The following is a 23,586-nucleotide window of genomic DNA, read 5'->3' as shown; positions in this document are numbered from 1 at the left end:
CTCTATTCATTACAATGTTACAATGTCTGTACAGTGTGCTAGTTGTGACCTTTCTCTTTATTATGTTTGCAAGGGTCATCAGGCATAACATATAGGTTTTTAAATTATGAAGAAATTTCATAATCCATTAACCTTTTAATTCCATGTTTAAATATTTTTGATGATAAATGATAAGTTCTCTTTACTTTAAAGGTTTCTTTAGAAAGAGACCAACATAAATGTCACAGAATGAACTACATTACAGTAACCTGCATTTAAGGTTTGTAATGAACATTGTATTGTACCAAATGGTTCTTTAAATGATTCTATTGAATTTGGTTCCCTAATGAACTTTGCTTCCAAAAGACACGTGTCAGTATAAAGAATCTACACTTGAAGTACATGTTCTTTACCAAGTTAAAGATTCTTACACTCACACATCTCAATTTCAAGCATGGTCCCTTTTAGAGACCCAAATGTTTAATATACAATCCCACACTTTAAAGAACCATATGCAATACAAACCATGCAACCTGAATTATACTGATCATAACATCAGTGTCATCCGAACCTTCATTCTTCTGCCCATTTTCAGGCCTCCGTCAAGGCACAGGCTTCTGCCAGTTCACATGCTTTTGCCTCTGCCCATGAACAGACCTTTGTCAATTTGCAGGCTTCTGTCCATGAACAGGCTTTTGCACAGGTTATATGGTTAAAATATTAAAATTTTAAAAATAAAAGGATGTCCTACAACTTTTGATACACTCATTGATTTAAGGTCTGCATCCTGCCCCCTTTTTGTCATTTACGAAGAATGAGTGAAGGTTTACAAATAATTGGCTACAACATATTATAACCCATTTAGAATACAACTGAACAAAATTTTTATAGACACTAGAATTTGGCTTTACTTTCTGTGTACTGCCCAACATGAGAGCTCAGCCTCTCTAATTGACTTTATAAAGCCTTGTAACCTGATACACTTTATTTATCTTAGCAGTTTTCAGGTCTATCTCAAAGTTTTTGATCATCTTGATGTTCCCACTTTTGTTCAGTTTTACTAACTGCCTTATTTGGTAGCTCTGCCACAATATTATCATCATGTCACCATGACATACAATAAAAGAGCTACAAAATAATTTTTTTATGTGCTGTCATTTTATCTTAGAAAATGTCATGAGAACCTAAGGTCACCAACAGTCTATGTAGTTCGAAATAGTTATTATGTCAACTTGCATTTACAAATGCTTATGTATGTTTATGTAATTTGTGCTTATAAAGGAGTCATGTAGCCTTATTAACATTGCCCTACACTAAAGTCTTACCATATATTACCATATATAGAAGTGTATAATTTCCTTTTGTGGTCAAGTATAGGGTCAGCGTACATAGCTTGTCCTTATTATTCTTGACCAGTATGACAATACTCACACAAAAAAATCCCCTGTTCACTAAATTATACAGTTTTCCTGTTTTTTTCTTTTGTTGTGTTAACATTCAAACCACTGTAGGCTCGTTTAACAGATTTGTGATTGTTTGTGAGAGTCCTAACCCGAGTCGGTGAAGGTGAGGCGTGTTGCCTTGACGCGAGCAAGAGCATGATGTTACACAGGCCGACACCTGACGTGGAGGAAAGGTCATCTGCTCATCACGGATCAAACCAGAAAACGGGACCTCTCAAAACACAGGCTGAGCGAGGGCAGGAGGAGACCAAATGGAGCCTTCACAGTGGCACTGATGGACATGTGGCTCGAACACACCCCCCTGTGAACTCTGGGTAGGGTGGGCGTCCTGCTGGCAGGTGTCCCTTCTGATTTCAGATGCTGGGTGACAAGCATGAGCTTTGGTGGGGGAAGAGCAGGAAGGTCCTTGTAATGATACCATTACAGTTTACTCCTTGGCATTTACACTGTCCAGCGAACTTTAAGAGGCATCATATCTAACAAGAATAAAATAAATAAATAAAAAAGGTAATAAATGAATTGATTATATATATTATGCTACATAACACCTAAAACATTATTGAATAGGTTTTTTTTTAAAGCCATTCATAGTGAAGACTTGACGGGTGGGTGTGTGTGTATTTTTTCCAGGCATACAGTTAGGTGACAAAACTATAACCCTAGTTTTACATTTAATCTTCATTTAAACAACAATGGCAGATATAGACAATGTAAAAAAATCTTTGTAACGCCTGGGTTTAAATAAGACAGGTTCCTCCAACAACCCTGATCTAATAACCTCCTGATTCTAATTTAAGGCATATTAAAGCAGTAGTAATAAATGTAGAGATGTTAGATACCCATTAGATACGTTTATCTCTCAATTATGTAAAAATGTTAAAATAACACCACTATTTTATCATTATTAACATTAATATAAAACATGTTTGTGGTCACTGATGATTTAGGACAGCAAAACAATAAATGGCTATATTTCCATTGCGAACATGGATTCATCATTCCTATTGAAATCAATGTAAAAAAACTCTATTATATGGACAAAGTTTTTGGGATACCAGCTCATTTATTGTTATCTGAATTTAATTTTCAAAACTTTTGTTGGAGTAACTTTCCATTAGTATCTTTCCAATAGCTTTTGAAGCATTGTTGCATTCAGCAACAAGAGCATTAGCGAGGTCAGGATTTTGGATGAACACCATCCCACCTCATTCATCCCCAACTTCCAAACTTATCCCAGAAGTACCTGATGGAGCAACATTTCCATTTCAATACTTCCAATTCTCCACAGCTCAGTGCTGGGGCATGTCCGGTATTTATTAGGCATAGTACTACTATCAGGGTCATGTACCCTGATTTTCTATTGGCCACACTTACCTATATGATGTAGGTTATGAGTCAAAGTTTCTCTATAGTGAACCATTTTACATCAAAATTAATGGCATTTGCCTTTAAATTTAAACATAAAAATAAAACTTGGGTTTCACTCGAGGATGAAAAATGAGCTCCATATGGAGATGTGCAGCCAAGACATAAATCTCTGCTTTTCCTGTCAAGTTATTTTGTGTCTTTCTTGCTCAGTTATTGATTATGGCTTGGCTAAGATTGATTTCCACTCTCTCACCCTTTTTTCACCGTAAACATGGCAGACAATAGTCATGTTCTATATGTAAGGCATGTATATGTTTGTGTGTCATCTGTGGGGAGTTCAATATATCTGAATTTTATTGTTACAGAATTGTATTGTTTCAGTTTACAGTTGACTACACAAAGTGTTGCTAGCCTCAGTTGTCAGGCAGTCTCCGGCTCAATTCTGCAGCTGCTCATTCAGGGATGTCGATAGCAGGCCTTGGTTTGGTTGGGGTGTGTGATCTATGTTGCAGTAAATGTAAAAATCAAAGATGCTCTCATACAGCTCTGTGGCAGCAGGATGATGAATGATGTAGATGGATGGCTAAACAAAGAGCAGGCAGTCTCTGCCTTGGGACCAAGCACTTTACACAGGATGGGAAGCAAATGTAAAAAGCCAATTAATGTGAGGAAAATGCATAATTAAATGAATGTTCATTAATTTCTCATACACAGACACACTTCAAGGAATCTCAGTGTCTGATTCTGAGAAACCTGTGTCAATCACATCATCCAGTACTCATCTTCTGAAATTCTGTTGATATATGTCATGTGTAATATGTCATATGTCATGGGTTTATATGCAGCAGTCATTGATTAAACATTAATTGAATATTCACTATAAAAATCAAAACAATAAACCAAAATATTTTCAGATGTCCTGTTTTCCTGACATTACATATATTCTAATTATTACAGTAGAAAATAACACAAAATAAAATAAATTAAAGATAGTATTTACCTAAATACACTGTCACTATATGACTAACTATTGTTTATTCTATTTCTCAATACAGAATAAAATGGTCCTGCATCCATTTTGCCAGCCTATTTTTCCATTTGAATGGAAAATTGATCTAACGCGGAGTCACTATTCTGTAGTTTTCAGCCAGCATGAAGTAACACTCAGAAGTATAGAAAGTGTTAACTTGCTCGTATGGCCTACAACACAGTGGCCAGGCAAACAACCATTATATAAAATATAACTGAATACCCAGAGAAAGAAAAAAGTAGCCCCGGTGGCCTAACTGCACACTGATGGAAATAGGCATGATGCAAATAAATAATGTCAGGGGTCAGTGTGATGTACTATAAAATGTTAGAAAGCTTTTTTTTTTGCACACTGTTTTAGCTGTTTAGGGAAGTGTGGAAATGCCTACACCGGTAGAAAGAAGTTAAGTAAGGTGTTATCTTGTGAATAAGCCTGAACATTGGGTAGCTTGCTCATGACAAGTCTATGTGAATTAATAGAGTTTGGACGAGAGCTGATAGTGGGTGCCAGATAGATGGGTCATTACATTTCTAACATTTTGTATATGAATTTAATCGAAATGTGTGGCTTTGTATTCCACCTTCAACAGTTTGAAATAAGGAAATGTGCCACCAGCTGTGTGTTTGTATGGGAGTATGGGATATATAAGTATATATAAAGAAAGACACAGAGAAAGTAAGAGGGCATAAACTTCAACATAAATAAAAGGTAATCTACCTGCTGAACTTGACAGCACACGTTGCTGTTATATTGCTAAATGAGACTGCTAATGTGTCACCAGGCTCTGTTGATTTTGTCACGATTTATGCTTTATGTCTCCAGAATTACTGCTTGCCTGGCTGCATTAATGTTGAGAGACCAACTTAAACCTAAAAGTGACATCTCAGAACTTTTTACTTATGCCAAGTGCTTTCATTTTTTTTTGTTTTACGATGGAATATTTGTCAATAAAAGTTTACCAGATATTCTAGATATTCCATGCATTCCTAATATGTGGTGGTAGAAATGATCCAAAAAATAGTATGGGATAAATCATTCACCCACATAAAAAACGGCTCTTCCAGCATTTTGATAAATTTCTAAAATTCCCTTTTGGGCATTTTGTAAAATCAGGCAACAACCCTAGTCATGTTATAATGGTTTAATTACCCCAGCCTTCAGCTGTTTGTTCACCTCCCTTGTTTTGTTCCCTGGTTCTGAGAGCGGTCTGGTCTGAGGGGAGCTGCTGTGGGAGCGGTGGGAGCAGTGGGAGGTGCTGGGAGTGTCCCACTCTTACCCGTTCAGGCAAATCTCGGCTGCAGACTTATGAGTGACGTGTTGAACCTGAGGCGTGACTGACTGCCCTGCTGTTCGCTTTAGCGGCGGGGCGGACTGACTGACTGACTGAGTCTCTGAACAAAGGACAGCCCGCGCCGAGCGTCGAGTACCTGCTCTGCTGAAGGCGGCAGTCAGTGCAGCGCCTGCCCGGGGAGGAGAGCGGAAGCTGAGCGGAAGATACGTGGCTGGTTCAGGGGGCGAACCTGTCTCTTCTGATTGTGTAAGGGGGTCCGGAGCCTCGCCGCCTCCGCGAGCGGGTTTTAGAATGACCAGGAGGAAGCAGCACGCGCCTAAACGCGCGGCAGGTAAGACATCACCTCAGAGTTTCAGCGTAGCCTAAGGGATGGAGGGGGGGGGAGTATTTCAATTTTTGTGAAAAGTAGCTTATGTGTTTGTTAACTAAACATGTTTAGTTCACCCATAAAGGGCTAAATAAATTCATAAATAAATGTAGGTTACTTTAGGTTTTAGCAGGTGTAAACTGTAGTTATGCAGATTCAGGTTTGTTTACAACACTGTTTATAAAAACAGTTTTGGACCTAAAGTATTTATGTAGTATATTTGTGGGAACATTTGAACTGTTTATAGGCTACTTTGTTAAAAAAAAAAAAAAACATGTACAGTACCTTTTTTCAGGCAGTGTAATCAGAGGTAAAGTTTAATTTAGCAGATTGTACTTTTTTAAATATAAATTGTATAATATATAAAAACGGGAAAAAACGGTGCAAAACTGTCACTGGCATGGTTACCCTTAATATGGACCGTTTATGTCTTAAGTACCGTTAATGAGTGGCAGTTTGTATGTGTAATATATTCCTTTGCAGCTGTTTTCCCCACTTTTTAGGGACAAAGATGCACCTTGAATAATCATGTTGTATCTTCGAGGGTACATCTGCCCTGTTTGCATTTTGGTGAACAAAAATGGTGAACAGAAACATGTACAGTACCTTTAAGCAGGTGTACACTGTAGTCTCTAGATCCAGGCAGATCCAGGTGTGTTTACAACACTGTTAACATCTTTATAATTGTCCTATAATGTTGTGGTATGGTACCACATAGGGCTGCAAACTAATAGTTACGTTAGTAGCTGAATAATCTGTCGATTATTTTTTAGAATAGTCGATTAGTCAACAATTATTCTAGTCATGCCTTACTTACATTTCTGCTTTCTCTCAGCAACCATTAGTTATGGTACATATTTGTGCTACATAGGCAGGTGTAAACAGGGATGTAAAAGGCTTGTTTTACATCCCTGTTTCCAGCCTTATTATTGTCCTATAACATAATGGTACCGTAGGAGTTAAAAAAATCTCTGACTTCATAGCTCTCTATCAGACTAAAAAAAGAGAAAAAAACAGTCAGGACCCTCTGTTTTGATCATATTCTTCATAACCTGGGCTGTCGAGACTAATTCAGACGTAATAACCTCGTTAAAGTCAAATTCAGGCGTTGTACTGCTCAGACAGGGAAACCTGATTTGTCTAGACTAGACATGGATGTAAAGTTTATAAAGAGGTTTGTTATTCCAGAAAAAGTAGTAGAAGCAGAGAACTGTTGGTTTAAAGGAAATTGCTTTTACAGTAGGTTTGTGTGTGTGTCGGTGTGTATGTGTGTGTGCGTGAATGAGTAAGTGAGTGTGTGTAGTGAAGAGGGGGGGTTAATGGAGGGGTATGGCTTGCTCCGTTAGACTGGCCTGTCAGAACAGCTTTGTCTCATGTTGGATTTAATTGTTATCCCCGTGACAGCCTCATCCATCAAAGGCTTTAATGGTCAATCAGAGCGAGGCCATGTGAGTGCTCTCATTCTTTTCCCATACGCTCGCCGGGGCTTTTATTTCATCAGAATGCTTCAGAGGGATCTACACATTTTCATGGATGTGAAACAGTACTGGGACAGAAATAACTTTTTGAGTATTGAATTATTTAGCCCCATGTTTGATTTAAACTGAGATGAGAAATACGCAGTGAAGCTTATGTGTAGTTTTGGGACACTTGCACTTTTGGATATGTCATTACATTTGACTTTATGATAAGTATATGAGGCGTAGTTGTTTATATCTATATCTTCACTGTCACTCAAAACCTCTTATCTTTAAAATCGACCCAACTAATATGTAACAGTCATAAGACTTTCAATGAAACATTTTTGCTGGTTCATTTATCATTACATTTAGACATTGTGAATAGAGCAATTGTTAAATTTACATTATGTCAAAATATAAAATCCTGGAAACAAATGAGGTACGAGATTTTTGTATTTATATATTTATAAAGATATTCTTTCTTGGACATGCACAACCTTCTCTCTCTCTGGCATCACAAGGCTTGTAAAATGAAAAGTAATTTTGCCAGCTTCATTAGTACACCCCTAATTAGCTGTAAACTTGATGGATTCCTGACAGCTGTAATGATTGGAGATGACAAGCTGTGGGCCCTGTCACCAAGTCAAATTAGGTTTCTGCTGCTTTGATGTAATCAAGTTGATATTAGCTGCAACTGCTGGCCTTTACTATTGCTTTAACCTAATTTAGAACTTCAGGTGAAAAATGAGCTTTGGTACCAACTTTGAATGGTACACTTTCAATCCGTTTCACTGCCAATCATTTTAAACATATTTTTTTAAGAATTGTAGGCACCATGTCTATTAATCTGTTCTAAACAAATGTGCTTTGTTCCTTCCTGGTGCTTTGGGTGGTGCCGATTGAGTCAGGCTTGATTAACATGAGTTCATCAGACACAACCACAAGGCTCTTACAGGCCACTCTAACCAAAACACTTCTCAGAAAGTCTAATCCAACTCCCACGTCAGCTTTGGGCTGGATTCCAGGCCTTGCTCTCTGCCTCTGTGGGGGAGATCAGAGGCTGTCAGCTCTGAGGTGTGGAGGAGGTCATCCGGACAGGCAGACATCAGTCATGCGTGAGTGACGCAGAGACTGCTTTTCATGATGGAGGTGATGAAAGGGAGCGAAGCTATCGAGGCCCAGCATTTTTGTAATCACCAACCGTGTCAGCATTACCAGACATGCCTATAATAGTGGTTGTCGGCTCCCACACTGCTGGAGTACCGTTCATTAACACCACAGCATGGATAATCCATCTTAAAGGCAAGATTTATAACTTACAGATAGGGCTGGACTATTTGAATATTAATATTTATCACAATAGAAAATATTTCTTTAACAGAAGTATATTGTTTAATACATTTTATATATTTACATTTATTTCTGTATTAATTAGAACGCGACTGAGACCCGCATTAAGCAACCAACTACATTCTGGTGTTCTGTACTGATGATCTAAGTAACTTATAGACATAATACACATATCACATCAAACAGCAGATGTTCGCTTACTCTGTCTAACCAATATAGTGAAAAAAATAATTATAATCCTTAGGCAAAACTTGCAGAAAATTTCTAATAAATATACTCTTTTTACAGCATCTGCCACCGTTACAGGATGGGATGCTGAATTTAATTCTTAGCCATAACCTAATGGATGTTCTCCCCATACTCCTACAGTGTTGAGTGATGCAGTGGATCTACGCTTCCCCAGAATCTGTAATGAACTTCCTTAATGATCTGGCTTCCCACAGTGATTGACATATGCCTTTTGAGCTCCATCACACAGGTCTAACCCCTGCCATGAGGACTCTGGCACTCTGACTGTGAGTGAACAGCAGGCAGTGAAAAGGTGAATAGACTCTACGTACTCTCACACAGTCTCCAGATGCTCAGTTATGAAACTGAAAGACGTCCAGAACAATGAACGTACATCATGATGAATGGACCTAACAAAAGGGCCCTATGTTACCTGGAGTAGAAAGTCCTCAAATTAATATGCATTTGATTTAAGATGGGTCTTTTCTAGGGATGGACGATGATTAGCTGTGCTAAAATATCTGTGCTTTGTTCAGTTTACTGCATTCATTTTCCCATAGTCCAGGTGTATATAAATGCAATGGATCAAAGTAGGATCAAAGTAACCTAAAGAACCATCTTGAACCAACTTAAATACCTCGTAAAATATGTTTATTTTGTTTTTGCATTGACAGGGTTTATGGTTTTGTAGATTCTTTTGGAAAACGAATTTACAAACATGTACAATACAACTAAGTCTAAAAAGAATGGAGACTAATTAGAGCCATTCCACAATTAAGAGTAAAATAATTTTTATATGACCAGAAAGGGTTCCACTATCACCACAAGTTAAAGTGGATTCAAATATCATCTATCAGGTTACACTTTGTTTTTTTTCCCTATAGTTACCGTTTCAAAGATGTACAGTTTTTTTTAACAACAGAGGGATACATGTAAAAACACAGTTATAGTGATTTAAATAGTAGCCTACATTTTAGTCATTGACCTTATATTGAAAGAACTAATTTTGTAATAGATTCCCTGTAACTGTCTGATCGCTGTGTTTATTGGGGCAAATCAATACTCATTGTCTGAATGCTCATATGAAGCCCTCTGAATGTCGCACAGTTGCGCAAAAGTTCCACCATTGTGGCAGCAGACTGAGATTGACATCTCTTCTCTGTAATGACAATAGAGACATCAATCTTCTTTTTACGGAGAAGAGGAATGCAACTCCTTTCTCCAGAGAGGTGCTTTTTTCGTGTGCGCTCCATTTTGGGAAAGTGAGTCAGTATATCCCTCAGGGGTCCAGAAACTAAACCCTGGTGGAGAAGATCAGCACCACGCCAAACCGTCAATTACCCTTTCAGCAGAGTCGTTAATCATGCCTCCACCCTGTACTTCTGACACTCTGACACTTGTCATCTATCACACATGCTTTCCCAGACTCTCACAGGGCGGAGAGGAAGAAGTACTGTGCCGAAGAGACACAACAGGACATTTTGGAATGAGAGAGAGAGGAAGAGAGAGAGAGAGAGAGAGAGAGAGAGTGCAGGTTATTAAAGATGAAGAGAGAGAGAGATGACACTGAGTAGGGTCTATAGGGAGAGCTGAGCGTTGAAGAAAGTCAGAGCAGTTGTGAAAAATGAGAAGAGCGCTTCAAGATAGTTGTGCCACTAAGGGATTTAAGGCCCTGTTGGACGAGAGATCTTGATTAATTGAGAGTTGAGAGACTGAGAGAGCAAGTGTGTGCTAATTTAAGGTAATGCCACCACATGTCTATTACCACTGCGATAGCAGAACTGTGTATCTTTTAACCCTTTCGCAGTTTACTTCTATCTATCTGTAATGGTCTGTCTGAGTTTTTTTTTTTAGCATCGCTGGAGTTCTGCAGTATTCTGTAACTTTTACATCGGTTAAGGTGGAATTGAAAGCATTTTAGGGATGTGCTGTATTTTGTGGGAAGAAAAGTCTTATGTTATGGTCTAAAGGACCAAAAGCAAAGCAAAGGATTCCTAGTTTGTGTTTGAGTAATTTTAATGTTTTAAAAGTAAATGTGAAGTTTATGTATTTTATTATTAAACACAATTTATTATACACCATATTACAGTACCAGAGCTCAGGTCTGTTTGCTACTTAAAAAAAACTAAAAGTTTCTCAGATCCAGTTAAACTGCTAAATTGTTGAAAGAGTCTGCACATGTGAGTGATGATTAGAAAAGTAATGTTTTAAATGACATTTGTATTTGGACTAGACTACAAAAAAAATAAACTGGGGTGCTGGTTGAGTAACGCTACAAATACAGAGCATTTTTAACGGCACTATCGATAGCTAGGCAGGCTAAAAGCTCATTTGAATACAGAGAACATTTAATTCTAACATTTGACAGGTTTTGTATAGAGTGTGTGTACCAACAGCACAACGCCACATGATCAATACAGTATATTAGAACTACAACTAGCTAGTTGTCTGACAGTTCGACTATAACTCAGCTACTCCATTAATGCAAACAAATGGTTTGTTCTAGTCAAGGCTGTCAATCACTGTAGTGTTCTTAATATATAACATAATATTTTAAAACCGGGACAAATAACTGTTGGAATTAGACACTGGACAGGGAAAGATGGTTTAGAGGAGAAAATTAAATGGAAAATAGGCTGTTTTATCACTGAAACATATAGTGATGGGTGGAACTACACATCATATTGCAACCAGATTGTAACAGGATCTCATTCTAAGTAATCTTGGGGCATTTCTGTTGTTCCATTCATCAATGGAAATGGTAGAGTTTTACCAAAAGTGGAGAAAAATAAAATGAAAAGACAATATGATGCACACATCCTTCCATCTCAGAATGTGTGGTCTGCGGATTTTTTAATATCCTTGTGTAGATGACTGTGTCTGTGTGTGCAGTGGCTCTTGAGATTACTTCCGAGTGCCTGTGTGCGTATGTGTGCACACATGAACATTTGTTCATGCCTGCGCATTCCTGCCCGAGCTCAGAGTGACATGCATCACTCAAGCTTGGCTGGCCTCAGTATGAACCCTCGCATGCTCTCCCACAGCTCTGTGATGGATGCTCCTCTAAAGAAAGAGATTAATGAGAGGTAGGAGGCTTGCAGGCCCATTCATCACAGTGAATATTATTTAGACGGGCCATGTAAGCCTGTAACCTGAGAGTCAGAGACGCAGAGACAGAGCCTTAGATGTGTGCTGTGTGATGGATGGCCTTGCTTTCTCTCCGTTAGTTACTAGACACCAGCTGTCTAGCGGGTGGTCATTGCAGGGTTGTTTCAGGACCCCCACGTTTTACCCTAAACTAACTCATACCGCTGATGGTACAGCAGCACTCAGCCTGGGTGTCAATGTGTGAAATCAATTCAGAGCTGCTAAGAGCTCATTAAGGGAGTGTAACTCGGGGCCAGAGCTCTGCTTGAGGGATGGAGAGAGAGGCTGCTCTGTTTTTATGTTAATTTTTCCACTCCCCACCTCTCACCTTTTCCCTCTGGAGGGGAATTATGATTGAAATCCATCTTGCAGAACTCTTTGTTGCTAGGCCATCATCTCAGCAGCTGCTGGCTTTGACTCCTACAGAATCGCTGCCAGTCACTCTTGGCAGCTGAGGCACATCAGACATACCATCAAGGGGAAAACAAAAATCAAAGGCATGCAGAGTGATAATTAGAGAGATGTGTCCCCTGAAAGGGCATCTTGGGTCAGGATTCAATTTCAGTAAAGAGAGAGAACACTTTGTCTTCTTACATTTTACTGTGAATGGTCAGGATGAAGTGTCCTTCACAGAGCTGGAAAGATAGGATGGGATGAGAGACTTTATATTCACAACAGGGCTGGACGTAGGGGTGGGCGATACAGTCTTAAAGTAATATTACAATATTTCACAGATTTTTTTTGCGATAACTATAATTCAAGCATTCAGTAAAAATTAATTAATGTTTAATATTTTGTTTAATATATTCTAAACAACATCTCCTTAACACAAGTCTTATTTATTATAAAATACATCACAAAATAATAAAAAAAAAATAAAAATGCATGCATATAAACTGCAAACATAAACAATTATATCAAAAATACCTTATCACTGTTATCATGATATTGATTTTTAAAAATCATGATATTATTGTGTCACAATATGTTGTGTATGATACGATATGGCATGTCAGCAGCTGCCCAATATGGCCATTATTTTAGTCACAATATATTACTTAGTTTTGGTCAATATAATCTACTCCTGATTATTAAGGCAAATATTTCCTGTAAAGAGTGATTATAGTGGATGTCTGTATCTATAAACTTAATGGTTACCAAAAATAATTTAAACTGATATGTCTGAAAAATCATATAACCTTTTTATCGCAAAATGCATTTAAACTGTATTACTGTCTAGCACTTATTCCCTATCAATATAGTTTAATTACAATTTACCTTCTGCAAACACTTGGCACATTGTTTTTATTCACACTAAGTAGGATCATGCATAATAATCATACACTATAATACAATTTTTACTTTTTAAATTGTATTAATTAATTAATTAATTAATAGTAAATTTATATTGAAAATAGTCTGTTTTCATTTAGTATTTACTGTGATACTTAAAGGGTATTTTGTATAATTGTTTTTTTTGCAGTTTATATGCATGTACTAAATATTCTGCACTTTAATATTGTGGTAGATTCTTTTGTTACATTATTTTTTCATACAAAAATGAGCCTTGAATAGTAACTGTTATGTACAAAATAGACAAAAGCTTACAGATGTTTTGTTTTTTCTAAACTTGTTATACTGTAAATCTTCATAGCTGTTATATAAATTATAGTCTTGCAATTAATTCTGTTTCGTTTGGTGATTTGTTGTATCATCAAGAACATAAAACCCTTAAATAATGTGATATTATTTAATATAACTGTAAACTAATTTTATGTTATACACTACCACTATGGTCATGATGATTATGATAAATAGCATTAACAGGAAAGAAAAAAATGTTTATTTTTTCTCCCCAAGGCAGGTACACTGTGTGCTGTCATCCAGCGATAACACAAAAGAATTATCAGCATCATACTGACTTAATATTTTACTTGGAAAAATGCCTCTAATAGCGTTGCCTCAGGCACACACAATTTTCCAAGTCATTCCCAATCTATATCACTCATTTTGAGCATTTATTGCACCACGTCAGCCGGGGACATTCTTTTGCCTTTAGAAAGGACAAACCTGGCTAAAGTGGATTCTGATATGACTAAAACTAACTTATCAGGTGTTCTTTAGTTGTTTTTGGGTCTAGAGTAGTCCTATATGGTATTAGGAATGTTTCCATTATAGCTTACTGTGCTCTGTATACGTTGTGAGGTGTTATCTTGTGAGCAAGGTTGAACAACAGTCAGCATGCTCATTGCAAAGTGATGTGAATTGTTGAAATTGAGCGAAGCCTGATAGTGGGTGCAAGATGGATGGGATGCCCAGTTGTGCAGGCATTTTTCCCATGATGCACATCTATATCTGGCCTTACCACCCACAGTAGACAGAACCTTGTTTGATAATGATCATGGCCGGCAGCATCAGGCCAGAATTGTTGATGCACACAGACAAGCGACTGTATCTGAAACCACATACACCTTCAATGCAGAAGGCCCCACACTTATATAAAGTCATGGCACACGATGCTTCCTATACATGTCGGTGTATTATAGTCCCATATTCAGTATTTCATGTAGTAAGGAAGGGAAATATGCTGGTCAGTGAGATGGAGCACGACGCAGGATTAATGGCTTCTATTAAATGTGTACCCTTTGCTTTGTTTATCATGCTAATCTATCTTTCTGTATTTTTTCCCAAAGGATAGACCTTGTAATTGGCCACATAGCAATTAGCCATAACCAAATTCTCCTGTGTACATTTAAGTATGATGCTTTCAGGAGCAGTGTGTGGGGGCTAATGACTTGGCACATGGAGCCAGACATAATAGTTAGATAAATCAAAAGCTGTGGATGCCTGTAAATCCCCCCTCTGGCTTTTCTTCAGAGCTTGACGCACACATCACATTTTATTAACTAAATAAATTACCTTGGTTGTCAATCAAGCCTGAGAGAATAATTGGTTATGGTAGTTGCCTCTTGAGATGGATTATAATTCATTTGAGGTTGCGTTTTGTTGCTAAGCTTGTTTAAGTATTTTAACAGACTCTTGCTTTGGCTGCATGGTTCAGCAGGTTTTCTAATTTTCTGTTTTCTTTGAATGAAACGTTCCCATGCATGGAAGATCACTGTTTAATCATCAGACATTTTTCTCAGTCTTTCTCAGTGTGTACTATCTAGGATTGACACTTTCTCAGTATTGTTTTGCACTTGTGTAATGGAAGAAAAAAATCAGTCCAGTCAGACCTAAAACGTAGAAAATTTTGGTAAAGTTAGCAGGATGAAGTGTATTTGCCCAAGAACCCAAGCAATTTGCTGCTCCGAGCCCTCTGTATGTCACCATAATTGTCTCTGGGATATGAGCGGGCAGGAAAATGATCATGTCATTGTATTTACACCTGGTTCACCCTCTTTACAAGCTGCTTTGGAATCCATGCCAAAGCAGGCAGTTCAAATGACATTTTTTGATCAAGGCTGTCAGGAATGATCAGAGGAGATTGGCAGGTAATGGATACCTAGTGACAATCCAAATCTACAGGGGGAATAAGGCTGGCCTGCACCTGCCAGTTATCCTTTAAAGCCCCCAGCCCTGCAGGCATCCTGGCTGACATCTAGTGAGCTGCTAAATGAGAGAAGCGTAGCCTCATAAGATTGTGTATTATCATTTGAAATGAGAGCTATTTGTGCTTTAACACTCGCTGTCCTGTTAGATCTCGTGTGTACAATCAGAGCAAGAAAAAGAGAGAGAGAGAGAGAGAGAGAGAGGGATTGTGTGGGTGCTTTGATGCATTTGAATTGCTTTTTCGGTTCTGCATTAGGACCCAAATATCTGACACATCCAACACTTTCTATTGGATGATAAAATGACACGCGCAACTTCACCACAGCTGTACACATAAACAAGACTGAATCGAGGGGAACAGAGAAGGGCAAGTTTGGTGTGGCTTTCAAAGGAGCGTTTGTCCCACTTACAGAGTCAGAGTGACAGTGTCGAACTAGTAGGGGACAGGCTGTCAAGAAGGGGGATCGTCAGTCCTAGGGGACGGTTGGTGGATGGGTGCTGCTGAGCTGAGGGCAGCTGGCAGCAAGAGGGGCCACTGTGTCCCCTTGAATCTGTCACATGGAGGTGCTCAGCCAGACACCTTTCTCCCCACACGTCACCTGTCCAAGGTGAATAGTCGTCAGCAGGGATTCGAAGTGACAGGCGGCTTATGCATTGCCATCCTGTGTCTTCCTTCGTAACCTCTCAATGTATCTGTCCACCTTTTTCTTTCAATTCAAATCTCTTCAGTTGTGCACAGGTGTGTTGGGACGTGGACAGGTGGAGATGTAGACTGTGTGGTAGCACCTGCCTGATTTTCACAAAAAATCATGCATTTAAGCACACCTTTTAATCATCTGAAGATGGAGCAGATTATGTTGGCCACACGTTATCCATGCAATAAATTGTCTCCATCATTCTGTTTGATCTTTTATGAACTGAATAAAAAATATCTATTTATAAAACAAAAACACACTGGCTAGTTATGGGTCGATTCACGTCACCTTGCCATGAATATGATGGCCACCCCCTGATGCAACACAACAGTTTACACCCTGCTTATGAATTTTGGTGTGCAGCACATTTTGAATGATCTTGAAAATTTTATAAATCTGTATAAATATAGTGAATAGCAGCTATTGCAATAGCAGCTAATGGGGATCCAAATAAACAATAAACAATAGTGTATTATGAAAATGTCTTTAAATATCATTATATAGTATTTTTATCATATCATCCACCTCTAACTTCAGCTTTTTAAAATGTTATTTAGCCACTTAAGTATTGATGAAAACATATTGTTTAAGACAAACAGTTGACTTGATGTTTTTCTTTTCTCTTTCTTCAGCCTACGATTCAGAGGACCCTAAGGACACTACCATCCGAAATGAAGTCACAGAAGGAGAACATTCAGAATCCAGAGAGAAACCACAGGACAACAACGATTACTACAAGAAAGAGCTTCCCCTCAAAATCCCAAAGGATGAGCTGTGCACCTCTACTGCTAAGCTTTCAGAGAATGACAACAAACCACACATTCCAGAGTCAACTGAACCCATTTCAAACATTGGAAGCACGTCAAGCAAAACTCGAAATGAAGCTATCAAGGACAATCACAGTGGGGGATCTGAGAAGTTGGCGTACAGTTCAGATAGTCTGGAACAGATAAAGGCCATCTATAAAAGTTTTCTCTCTAACTCTTATTGGTCTTCGGTGAGTCTGAATCCTTCTCAGTCATGTGCAGAGAGAACATCTGAGATCAGTAGTAGTAGTAGCAGCTGTAGTAGCAGCAGCAGCACCAATAGCAGCCCTGGGGGTGGGTGCTTTGACTGGCACCAGTCTGCAGTTGCAAAGACTTTGCAACAAGTTTCTGAAAAACAATTTCATCCATCAATGGAGCCGAGTCTTTTTAGCACTGTTCAGCTCTACCGTCAAAGTACTAGGCTTTATGGGTCCATATTTACTGGTGCAAGTAAGTTCCATTGCAAAAGCTGTAGTGCATCTTATGACACACTGGTTGATCTGACAGTTCACATGAACGACACAGGACACTACAGAGATGACAACCATGAGAAGTCTGGAAAAGGTGCCAAGACCTGGTCCAAACCACGGAAGCGTTCTTTACTGGAAATGGAGGGAAAGGAGGATGCCCAGAAGGTCTTACGCTGTATGTACTGTGGGCACTCGTTTGAATCCTTGCAAGACCTCAGTGTGCACATGATCAAGACCAAACACTACCAGAAAGTGCCTCTGAAAGAACCTGGAACAGCCATCAGTGGTAAAATTATCTCCTCTTTTAAAAAACGTGTACCAGTGGAATTAAACCTAAGTAAGCTGAATGCGGCAGAGAAGAAAATATCATCTAAAGGGGTTCAGGGAAATGATAATATTCCTAAGGCTTCTGATAACCATAAGAAGGACAGTCTCACAGACCAAAATGAGATGAGCAGTTCTAGTTTCCACTTGAAATCTCAAATTTTAAAATGTATGGAGTGTGGAAATTCCTATGAATCTTTACAGCAATTAACAGCCCACATGATGTTGACGGGTCATTTCTTCAGAACTGGCAACTCCCTACGGAAGACAGATGAATGTCTTTTAGAACAAATACACCACATGCCTGCTAAAGTTAAAACGATTGAAGAAAAGACAGAAACAGAGACAACACAAGATGCATCTTCTTCATCATCATCTTCAACAACTGGAATCATAAACTCCCATAAAGCATCTAGCCCTTCCCCCATTCAGACCAACATTTCAGATGACATTCAAGGGAAGATCTTAAAAGAAAGCGTATGCAAAGAGCCAGCAATCGAATCAAATGATGCAGACGACAGATATAATATATCTTCAAAATTAGATTATCTTACTGAGGATGATCTGAAAGAGAGTCCGAAAGTTAACCTTGATATCCTTAAGTCTCTGGAGAACACTGTTACATCTGCTATTAACAAAGCACAGAAAGGTACACCAACTTGGGGAGGCTACCAAAGCATCCATGCAGCTTATCAGTTACAGAATACTGTGAGGCCTTGTCTGTATAATTCTGGGAGGATCTCTTCCATAAACCAACTGGGGCATGGTATGGAAATTCAACCATCAGACAGAAGCAGGCTGATGATGTCTCCAAATGCTTTGCAGGAAACTCCTTCACCCACAGTGAACCTGTATGCTATGGAAGAGTTGGTGAAGAAAGTTACAGATAGGGTTGTTGCTGTTGAAGAACAGAAGAAAAACACAGATGAAGTTTCTCTACAGAGGCAGTTTGTAACCTCCCCTTCTATAAGTGTTAACAGTATGAAACAGTCAACGTATAGTTCGCCAACTCAAATTCATAGACATGAAACTCAAGGTAACACAGAGACCAAAGTTGTTGACTCTGAGAATCACAGAGATGAGAAGAGCAGCTCAATAAAATGCTTGGAAGCATTTGCACACACCCCCACCAGTTCCCTATCCTTGTGTGATGATAATGATGATGATGGTTCTGTTATAACAAGCCATCCAGAGGCAAAACAACCTTTCCTTAGTCCTCTAAATGCCCTTCAATCAGTCATGAATCTTCATCTAGGAAAAGCTGCCAAACCTGTGAAGCCAGTACAAGATCCTATAAGCATGCTCCTGAAGATGAGCAACACCATGGCAGAAAGAGCAGCAGTGGCTGCACCTTCAATTCCAACCTCAAAACACGAAACACTAAACCCAGAGTTTCATCAAATCGACAAAGACCAACCAATTGATTTATCCAAAGGCAGAGGAAGGCAGTGTTTAGCAACTGCAACTCTCCCAGGAAAATCACTAAACTCTTCTTTGCCTGCTGTTACTCGGACAGATTTAACCGATATAATGTGCACTCCAGTCAGCCCAGTGCACGAGAATGCCCTGTCAGACATCTCAGACATGTTACGGAATTTGTCAGAGACTCATCCCTTGAAGCCCCAGGCTCCTTCCCTTAAAGTCGAGCGGTCAGAGATTGAAGGTGCACACACCCCAGATGAAGGAGATGATGCATCCATGGTGCACAAGCGCAAGGGCAGGCAGTCACATTGGAATCCCCAGCACTTGCTGATTCTGCAGGCCCAGTTCACATCCTGCCTCAGGCAGACAGCTGATGGGAAGTACGTCATATCAGACTTGAGCCCCCAAGAAAGGACTGTCATCTCGCGTGTTACAGGTCTGTCCATGACAACCATCAGCCATTGGCTAGCTAATGTCAAATATCAGCTGAGACGGACAGGTAGGACCAAGTTTCTGAAAAACGTTGACTCTGGCCAGCCAGTTTTTTTCTGCAGCGAATGTGCCATACAAATCCAAACTCGTTCAACATACCTCTGTCACCTTGAGTCACATCTCGGCTTCAGGATGCGAGACTTGGCAAGGTTTTCCTGTGAAAACCTCAACAACAAGAAGATTCCAAGGCATTCAAAGGACTTATCCCAAAAAAATACTCTCTCCTCACCTGCCAGAGCTCCAGAGCAGTTATACCCAATATGAAGAGTGTCGCGGCAAAGTAATTTAAATAGATTGTGGGTTGTAACAGACAATGGCATGTTTAATAATGTAAAAAATGTAGGACCACAATGGAGGATTCAGAAAATGGAAGGAAACACTCTGTATAATATTCCTTAATTTAACAAAATCTTTACTGTTTTTTTCATTGGCCCATATGGCGATTTTGGGGTTCAAGCATGTTAAAGTATGTACATTTGTAATGGCAGTTGCTGTAGAATTATGTACAGAGCTCATTTTGTTTATTTTTAAATCATTTATGTTTATTTATTTGAGAATTGTGTCAGTTGTTGAATCTATGCATTTATCTGGGTCTGAAACAGTAAGACATAAAGCAGTGTCTCCTGGGGAGCCACCTTCCTGCAGGTTTCAACTCCAACTTAAGACACTTAACACACCTACTTAAGCCAATCAAGGTCTCCTGAAGGCAGTATATAGCAGAATCACGTGTGATGAATCAGTGAGAAGTTAGATCTCCATGAGCAGGTTTAGAGATCACTGGACAAAAATGTTTACATCCAACAACTACTATCTGGTATTGGTGGCCATTGTAAGCGTTTTACAAAACATTTCACACACTACTCTATATCTGTACCTTCATTTCAGTTTCTAACTATAATTTCAGTAATATTTGAAAGAAATACTTTTTTTAAACCTGAATTTTGCTGAATGTATATCCACTAAAAGAACATAGCATGACATTTATTTCTATAATGTAAAGTGTAAAAATTATTCAATTTTAATAAACTTTGATTGCAAAAAGATATGGCTATTGTTTCTGCCGTTTCTGTAATAATATACAGGTTTGTGTAGGATAAACATTTAGGTAAGGATTATCTTAGTGTAAAACAATTATCAGAAATATACATGTTTTATTTGCATTTTTTAAGAAGCTTTTACTAAAATATTCTGTATTTCTATGCAGTTTTTAAAACAAATGATTAGTGATGTTTTCTTTATGATTGAGCCCTTCCAACAAATAACCCCATTTCAGTCATTAAGTATTTTATTTACTATTATTTAATGTTATTTTTTTATTCCAAATAAATAACTAAGAAATGAGAAGTATATGGTTTAAATATGTTATGGTACAGATTTGTTGTATGGGCACAATATAAACAATTTTAATGGTTTATTATCTTGATTGACATTAAATCCCAGTTATTATTATTCTTATTATTCTTATTATTACTACTACTATTATTATTATTATACTTTATTAAGTAATATTTTAGGTTGAGCATCAGTACATTGTTATGGGTAACATATACAGTTTAAAGCATTTCTGAATATAATTATTATTTTTTTTGGTATTGAAAAGTTAATCCATTGGTTCTAGTAATGCTCCAGTTATGATGAAATAAGTGTGTGGGAAGGAGGGAAAAGTGCTCTCTGTCAGAGTCCCATCAGCCTGTGTCACTGCTCTAATGAATATCATCTAAATTGCTTTGTATATTTGAGGAGTTTGGATGTCAATCCAATTTGAGAGCGTGCGCTGACGACAGCGGCTCCAGCTAATGAGAAGAGAGTCTTTGACAGCGTGATAAGCCTCACTCTGATCAGACAAGTTTGAACAAGATTCCTGACAGAAATGCCTATCAAAAAGTTAAAGCTGAAAGGAATGATTGAATTAGGGAAAGAATTGTGCATGTATGACACCTGCTCTTGTCATTTCTTTCCAAGATAAAGTGCAGCATACATCTAAAAAACAAGAAAGAAAGGAAGTGAGAGAGGGGTTTGTGTTATATGCATGCTTGCATGTTACAGGGAGATATATAGAAAAATAGACAATATTGTGCAATTCTATTTTAGGTATTTATAGGTGCACTATATGGATACAAATATTGGGAAGTATCTTCTTATTCATCGTTTCTTCCAAAATCAAATGTATTAAAAAATCCTAAAAGTAGATTTCCTCAAGTTTATTGTGAAAAATGAAACAATATTACATATTAAGTCATTTAACCATTTGCTTCCAGTATCTGGTGTGACTCCTTATGCAGCAATAACGACAACTAAACATTTTGCATAATTTGTAATTAGTCCTGCATATGGCCGTATCCTTCCACAACAGTTCTATTAAATTAAGATCATAACATTGAATTGGCCATTTCAAAACATTAATATTCTTCTTCTTTAGCCATTCTTTGGTACAACAACTGTGTGACCAATGTTTCATCTATTTTTTGGGGATTTGATGAAAAATCATGTTTCTCATAATCACTGCATCAATTTACATTTTCTATAGACATAATCAAATAAATGAATCATACTCCACTTGTTTCTATTGCAGTCCAGCTTCTTAGAAGCAATGCTCACCCTCTCCTTAGTCAGTTCACATTGTGGCTGGAGTTGATATGACATGACAGTGTGTGACAGCTCTGGAGGAGTCATAGGACAGAGAGGAGGTGGCTGCACTGCCCACTGCCTGACTGCCCACTGAGTCCAGATTGAGTCCACTGTGACTGAGTTACTCTCAAACTCTGCAAAGGTTTGCTCAAGCTCAAGAAAAATGTCAAATCTTGAGCAATTTATAAATCTTTGTGTTAAATCCCAAACTTAATGGAATTAAGTCTGTTGTCATTGACCGCTTTTTTATTGGCTGTCTTAACTTGGTTACCTTCTAGTCCTGATATTGTAGGCTGTAAGAGAAAGCATCTCTTTCTGAGCTGCTGACTCTTTGTTGGTTGTGTGCTATACTGTTTGCTGCATATGATTTTCTTTCTGCAGCTAGTTTTCTACAATGAAATAAATCTATATTTTAGGTTAAATCAGAAAAGAAGACCAAAATGAAGACTTGTGCAAAGGAATTAACATAACAAACATCAATTAAAAATAAATTAGCTTACAATTCAAGTATATTTAGGCAAACTAAATATAAGATACATAACTTTTTTAAGGCAAACAATTACCTCAAATTATTTAAATTTATTCAATTATCCAGACATACAAAGCAGGGCAAGTAACCACAACTCAACACTACACTGAAAGCAAACAAGGTTCTAATACGTATTGAAAGGGGGTTCTCTGACTAATACAAGAGAAGATGTGTGAAGAGTTTTTAAGCATCTACAAACCAAAAACATCTACCAAAGAACCCCTTTTATAAAACCATTTACACAAGGGTTTCCACCAGTGCAAAGAACCATCTAAATCAAGGCTTTGCAATAAGGGCCACCAGAGTTTGCTGATTTACCTGCTCAAACAGATCTATTATTCCCGGAAATGAACAGGTGAGATCTATCTATCTACAAGAACAGAGGACAACTGTTGATATATGTATTAGTTTTTTTATGTATTAAATGATTATGTACTGTAGACTAAAACGATAAAATCTGCCTTTCAGTTTGGTCACTATCACATAAAGCTAACCAGCTTAGCTAAGGCTACCTATGGAAGGGTACAACAGTCTCACAACCAGTAAAAACTATTGATGTTTGTATAAAATTTTGACAGTCTTGACAACCATACTACACATTTCTGGCCTTACTTTTTTAAACAAAACAGGTGCACCATTTACTTACAATGCAATAACGTAAAAGCTTGAAAACAGTGCTGAATTGGCAGCAAATGCTGCATATTTGTGTTTGTTCTCATTGGTAAGTCACCAATCAATGCAACCTCGGTTGTCAGGAAGTAACAAAAACAAGATAAATGCGTTCTTAAGAGCATATAAGTCTGTTTAAAAGTGGACTCTTTGTATACAGCCAAGAATTGTTGATAATTTACAGGTTGCAGATGTCAAGGTTCAAAAGGCAAGAGAGACTGACTCAAATCTAAATTACAAGGCAGTGTTGTTGCGTAGGTCTCAAAAGGAAAAACATCATCCTGACTTTGTCAAAGTATGCACTGCTCGATGCTAG

The 23,586-nt window shown here is 38.1% G+C and overlaps 1 protein-coding gene across 1 annotated transcript; it reads left to right on the top strand.

The window, feature by feature from the left end:
* Positions 1-5,011: 5,011 nt before the first annotated feature.
* Positions 5,012-20,487, top strand: tshz3a (teashirt zinc finger homeobox 3a). Its single transcript, XM_007250524.4, has 2 exons — positions 5,012-5,462; positions 16,563-20,487. Exons 1-2 carry the CDS (start codon positions 5,423-5,425, stop codon positions 19,706-19,708), a joined length of 3,186 nt encoding a protein of 1,061 aa, XP_007250586.3. The 5' UTR covers positions 5,012-5,422; the 3' UTR covers positions 19,709-20,487.
* The last annotated feature ends 3,099 nt before the right edge of the window (positions 20,488-23,586 follow it).

Source organism: Astyanax mexicanus, chromosome 9 (genome assembly GCF_023375975.1).
Source record: "Astyanax mexicanus isolate ESR-SI-001 chromosome 9, AstMex3_surface, whole genome shotgun sequence".
NCBI classification, from domain to species: Eukaryota; Metazoa; Chordata; class Actinopteri; order Characiformes; family Acestrorhamphidae; genus Astyanax; species Astyanax mexicanus.
Note: the sequence above shows the minus strand (reverse complement) of the source record. Positions and strands in the feature narration are given on the sequence as shown.

What these genes read in the sequence shown, in the direction of transcription:
- tshz3a (XM_007250524.4), top strand. Translation starts at nt 5,423, where the DNA reads ATGACCAGGAGGAAGCAGCACGCGCCTAAACGCGCGGCAG. An exon ending in CGCGCCTAAACGCGCGGCAG is followed by an intron (nt 5,463 to 16,562) that starts GTAAGACATCAC and finishes CTCTTTCTTCAG; the next exon opens with CCTACGATTCAGAGGACCCT.